At 40.0% G+C, this 5,411-nt stretch overlaps 1 gene segment (V, D, J or C); it reads right to left on the bottom strand.

Moving 5' to 3' along the window:
- Positions 1 to 310: 310 nt before the first annotated feature.
- On the bottom strand, positions 311 to 854 carry LOC127187162 (T cell receptor alpha variable 9-2-like). The segment is given in 2 exon segments: positions 311 to 696; positions 809 to 854. Coding segments are annotated over 2 exon segments (432 nt in total).
- Positions 855 to 5,411: the final 4,557 nt, after the last annotated feature.

Below are 5,411 nucleotides of genomic sequence, written 5' to 3'. Positions count from 1 at the left end.
CATTACTGAGTTGCCACATTTTCGGGCATATTTGGCCTCTGTGAGCAATTGGGCCTGAGGTGACCTCAAGCAATATGAAGATAATTACTTATATATGGAGATGAAGACAAACGACCACTTCACTGTATCCATGGCTTTCCTGTGAAATCAGTGTGAGCCTCCATGAGGAACCACAGAAACCCTAGGGCTTCATTTTCCCTTATTAAAATCCAGCTGTGGTAACATCTCCTTTTTGCTCCTCTCTGGCCATTTGTATAATTTTAATTAACCAGAAAAATATTGCAGCAACAACACAGACTAATTTTTAAAATTAGGGGGATCCAAAATGCAGATGATCAGAAACCAGGCTTTCTTTCATTTCTCGGGGTTTTTGTTCCACTCCCCCTGCAGTGTCTGCCACTGTGTCTCTCACAACACAGTAGTACACAGCCGAGTCTGACTCTTGCACCGAGGCTTTCTGCAGGTGGAAGGAGGTGGCTCCTTTGTCATATGTGGCTTCAAACCCTCTGCTGCTTCCCTTGTTGTTGGCTGTTGTGACTTGCAAAAGGAGCTGGGGACCTTCTCCAAGATATTGGACATACCACAAAAGAGTTGGATATCCTGTGGCTGAATAAGTGCAGTTTATAAATAGGAAGTCGCCTTCTGAGAGGGTCACTTGACCTTGTGTCTGGGTCACTGAGTCTCCATGGGTCCTGCCTGGAGGAAGAATGGGATATCTGTGTCACTTTAAGGACAATGCTCATAATAACTTAAATCTTTTTCTGACAAGATAGAAGAAAGAGTACAAGTTTTAAGTCCCTTTACTTACCAAGCATGAACAGTATCACACTCACAAAAGCTGGAGAAGTGTTCATCTTCAGTGTCACCCAAGTAATGTTCTTGACCCTTCACGTGAAAAAATGGTAAAATGGCATCAAATGATGAACCTACAAAGCTTATAGTTCACACATATACTGTTCTTGTGTTAGGAAACTCCACCCCCTGGTGGGCAGAGATTAAATAGGGTGTCTTGCCTACTTCCCAGAGACAGAAATGCACTCTCACCCTCTCACTCTCAACATCAATTGTAAGGCAAGTGTCAGACTTTACTTGGCCTTTACCAATGTAAAGAACATAAACAGTGGACGTTAACATATTCCCTGCTGTCATTCTTAGGATTCTGCCTGGAATGAGAGTAGAGTGCATGTTCTAGTAGAGCCACTGATGGTCTATTTCTTTCAGTCTTTACCATAGGATAAAAGGAATGGCAAAAAGTAGGATTTACTAACTTATTTTCACTGATTCAAATTTGCATTAAGATACTATGCTGTCCTGGAGGCATGGCTCAGGACTGGAAAGAACTTTTTGCTCATGCAGAGGACTGAGGTTTGACTCCCAGAACACGCACGATGACAGAGCCATCTGTAACTCCATTTCCAGTAAGAACTGACTCTCTCTTCTGACCTCCATTGGCACCAGGCACACATATGATTCATAAACATAAATGCATGCAAAACATTCATGTGCATAAGACAGAATATTTTTTAATTTCTTAAAGGTTTTATAAAATTAAGTTATTATAAATTGGCACTAAGACTATATAACCATTGCAATCTGCTTTATTTACCTTCTAGAAATTTGAAATAAGGGTTTGTGCTGCCCATTTAGTTAGGAGATCACTGATGTCTTGAAACAATGTTTGAAGATTAACTTCACAGGACAGCCGCAACAAAGGAAGCATCTGTGGCTTGCAGAGCTCACGTGTTATAACACTCTGCTTCAAATGTGGGCTATGGCCTTTTACATTGCTCTTTTCTGTAACTGTCATTGTGCCCTGTGGTGGCTGTTGTTGGAAAACAGGAATCTGCCTGTCATCCAGGATTTGCAACACATTTGTAGCTCTTTCCTGAGGGCCTGCACAGGACATCCCTGGCATCCAGCTCCCATGAGTGTCTTCAGAAAAGCTTCTTCCTTCAATAGTCAAAGCTTCCATTCCACTGATATTGTTTAGTGGGATTAGAAAGAAACATGGAAAACATCCCTTTGCTTGTGTAGCTGCAGTCAGTACTACAAGAGTAAACCATCTAGTCCAGCCTGCAGCAATTGCACTTGGCCTAAGCACCCAATAGTCTAAGTGAGCTAAGTTGCCCTGTTTTAGTTCTTCCATTTTATTATATTTTTTTCTGGTTTTTAGCATTGTCCATGGTGCTGGTAGTGTTGTAGAGATTATTGGTTTTGGAGAAGTTGTTTTTGCCTTCATTTTCACACCTACCAATATGTAAGGATAATCCTTTGGCTTGTGTATTTATCATGCAGACTGTTAAGAGTTGATGTTTAAAAATTTTAAATCTGATTTGCAAAATTGTAACTAGTTTTGATTTTTCTTTTTTGGGAGTGATAAAAAGACATTATATTTACATTGTAAAATATTATTTTAAAACATTTAGTAGTCATTTCATATTGTCTTTAAAAGGTGGGTATTCTTTATTTTATTAGTATGGTGCTACAATTTAATAGAGTATTAACAAATTTCCAGAATAAAATACATTACTAACAGTTTTAAGAAGTGTCTTTACCTTGTTCCTTACAATAATGGCATTTTAGGTCATACTATGATTGAACAATTTGTTTGTCTGAGATTAGGCAATGGATAAATATTTAAAACATTACAAATAGAAATAAAAATAGCTGGACTGCGTGAAAGCTACTGAGCACACACATACAAGCAAAAAAAAAAAGAGTCAAAGATTCCACTCTTGAGAGTGAATTTCATGGCTGCCATCTTTCTGTGGGAGCTCCTGTTATACTTGAATTTGCCTTAGTAATTTTTCTCACTGACAGATTTAGTCTTCTCTCAATGCTGTTCTTTATCACTTTTGTGCACACCTTTTCCCTAAATGTTGTTGCTTTTACATTAAAATTTTATTCTGTAAGTGACGGCCTGTGGCTCAGAACCTTTGCTCTTACAACTCAAGTTATTGGAGCAGGAGGCCTCTGCTTTTCCGTCACTGGCAACACTTGTAGTTGCTTCAGAATATGCTATTCATACTGTGATCTATACAAGATGTAGAATCGCCTATTAAAATAACATTTTCTTTCCTTTTTGTTCTTACAGTTTCTTAGCTACAGACTTTTGTGCAGATTGACATAGTGAGGATGTGCCTCCTCCACAAAGAAGGCCTCTCATCACATGAGAAAGCAGTTGGTTGGCCCTAAAGACAATCAATGCCACCATTACACCAGACAACACATTGCTTATTAGGTTCTTCATTTAGCACATCAAACCATATGTATTTTTCACTTCCTTAATGAATGCTGGTTGCACAAATAGCATGCATGTGAATGATGCATTTTAATCAGATCCATCCTCCATGACCAGGCTTGCCTATCCTCTCATTTCCTACATTCCCCTTAGTCTTCCCAAATAGCACCCCTTTACTTTCATGGCTTTTTTTCAAATCTGTATTCTTTTTTTTCTCCTTTTTTAATTATTAATTTATTCAAATTACATCTCAGTTGTTAGCCCATCCCTTGTATTCTCCCATTCCTCCCTCCCTCCTGCTTTCCCCCCATTCCCCTCCCTTATGTCTGTGACTGAGGGATACCTCCTCCCCCTGTATATGCTCATAGGGTATCAAGTCTCTTCTTGATGACCTATTATCCTTCCTCTTAGTGCCACCAGGCGTCTCCAGATCTCCTTCTCCATTTAAAGGTGGAGAATGTCCTGTCCATTGGCTAGTCTGGGTAGGGGTTCGAAGTTTACTGCCTATATTTTCCTTGGCTGGTGCCATAGTTTGAGGAGGACCCCAGGACCCAGACCCGCCTGTAGTTTTCCAGGGCCCTCTGGATCCTTCTATGTCCTCATTCTCACAGGCTTCTCACACCTAAAGTTTCAATAGGATGAACTCCCCTCTGACCCACGTCCCTGGTAGGTAAAGTTTTCCATGAGAACGTACCCTTGGATTACTGTCTCGATATAAGTGAGTATATACTATTTAACTCTTTTTCCTTCTGGGTGAACTCACTCATTATGATGATTTCTAGTTCAATCCATTTGTCCACAAATTTCAGAAATTCCTTGTTTTTAATAGCTGAGTAGTATCCCATAGTGTAAATGTACCACAGTTTCTTTATCCATTCTTCTACTGATGGACACTTAGGGTGTTTCCATGTTCCGGCTATTATGAATAAGGCAGCTATGAACATGGTTGAGCATATGTCCCTGTTGTGTGGTAGTGCATCTTCTGGGTATATTCCAAGGGTCTTGAGGAAGCCCTATTTCCATTTTTCTGAGAAAGCGCCAGATAGATTTCCAAAGTGGTTGTACTAGTTTGCATTCCCACCAGCAATGAAGGAGTGTTCCTCTTTCTCCACATGCTCGCCAGCATGTGGCGTCAGTTGAGTTATTGATCTTAGCCATTCTGATGGATGTAAGATGGAATCTCAGTGTCATTTTGATTTTCATTTCTCTGATGACTAACGAGGACGAGCATTTCTTTAAGTGTTTCTTGGCCATTTGATATTCCTCTGTTGAGAATTCTCACAGCTATTCTGGCTCAAGCACTTCTCCAAGGTGAGTTATGCAATCTGTCCTCTCTCTCAGCCAGGAACTGCTCTGCTTGGCCTCAAACTAGCTCAGCATTCTGCTCTAATCTTCTGGTCTCTTCTTGTTTTCTGCCCTGTTCTGTCTTCACCTGAGTTCTCTCTCTGCAACCCACCTCTCTGCTATTGTCCTGGTAAAACTGCTCTCTCTCTCCCTCTCTCCCTCTCTCCCTCTCTCTCTCTCTTTCCCTCTCTCCCTCTCTCCCTCTCTCCCTCCCCCCCTTCTCTCTCTCTCTCTCTTGAACTGCCTCTTAAGTAGCTTTCCTTTCCTCTCTCTTCTCATTAGAGTTGGGCACATCCTATTCTATCAAACCATCTCTAATTTGTCACCTTTTCTACTACTTATCATTTTTAAACATTGATGCTTCCTTCCACAAATTAACTTTACCTTGATTTGAGATTAAAGGCACATACCACCAGGCCTGGACCTAAGCTTTTCTTTACCTGATACTTGTTCTATACCAGGATGGCCTTGACACAGATTTGTAAGCCTCTGTCTCTTAGATTAAAGGCATGTTTGTATTCCAGCTGGATCACACAGACCTAGAAGGTCTTTGGATGTCCTGACAGAACAGCCATGTTATGAATTAACTTTCCTCCACAGATAGACAGACTGATGATACATAGATAGATAGATAGATAGATAGATAGATAGATAGATAGATAGATTCACAGATACATGGATAACAGAGATTGATAATAGGTAGATAGATAGATATTAATATTTTTCTGAAATGAAGAAAATAAATTAGTATTTTCAAGAAAATGACACAACTGGAAAAGACTATAGTGAGTTATCCAGACTAAAGAGACAGATACATGCAAATCTT

Source organism: Acomys russatus, chromosome 3, assembly GCF_903995435.1.
Source record: "Acomys russatus chromosome 3, mAcoRus1.1, whole genome shotgun sequence".
NCBI classification, from domain to species: domain Eukaryota; kingdom Metazoa; phylum Chordata; class Mammalia; order Rodentia; family Muridae; genus Acomys; species Acomys russatus.
This window is presented reverse-complemented; position numbering and strand designations above follow the sequence as displayed.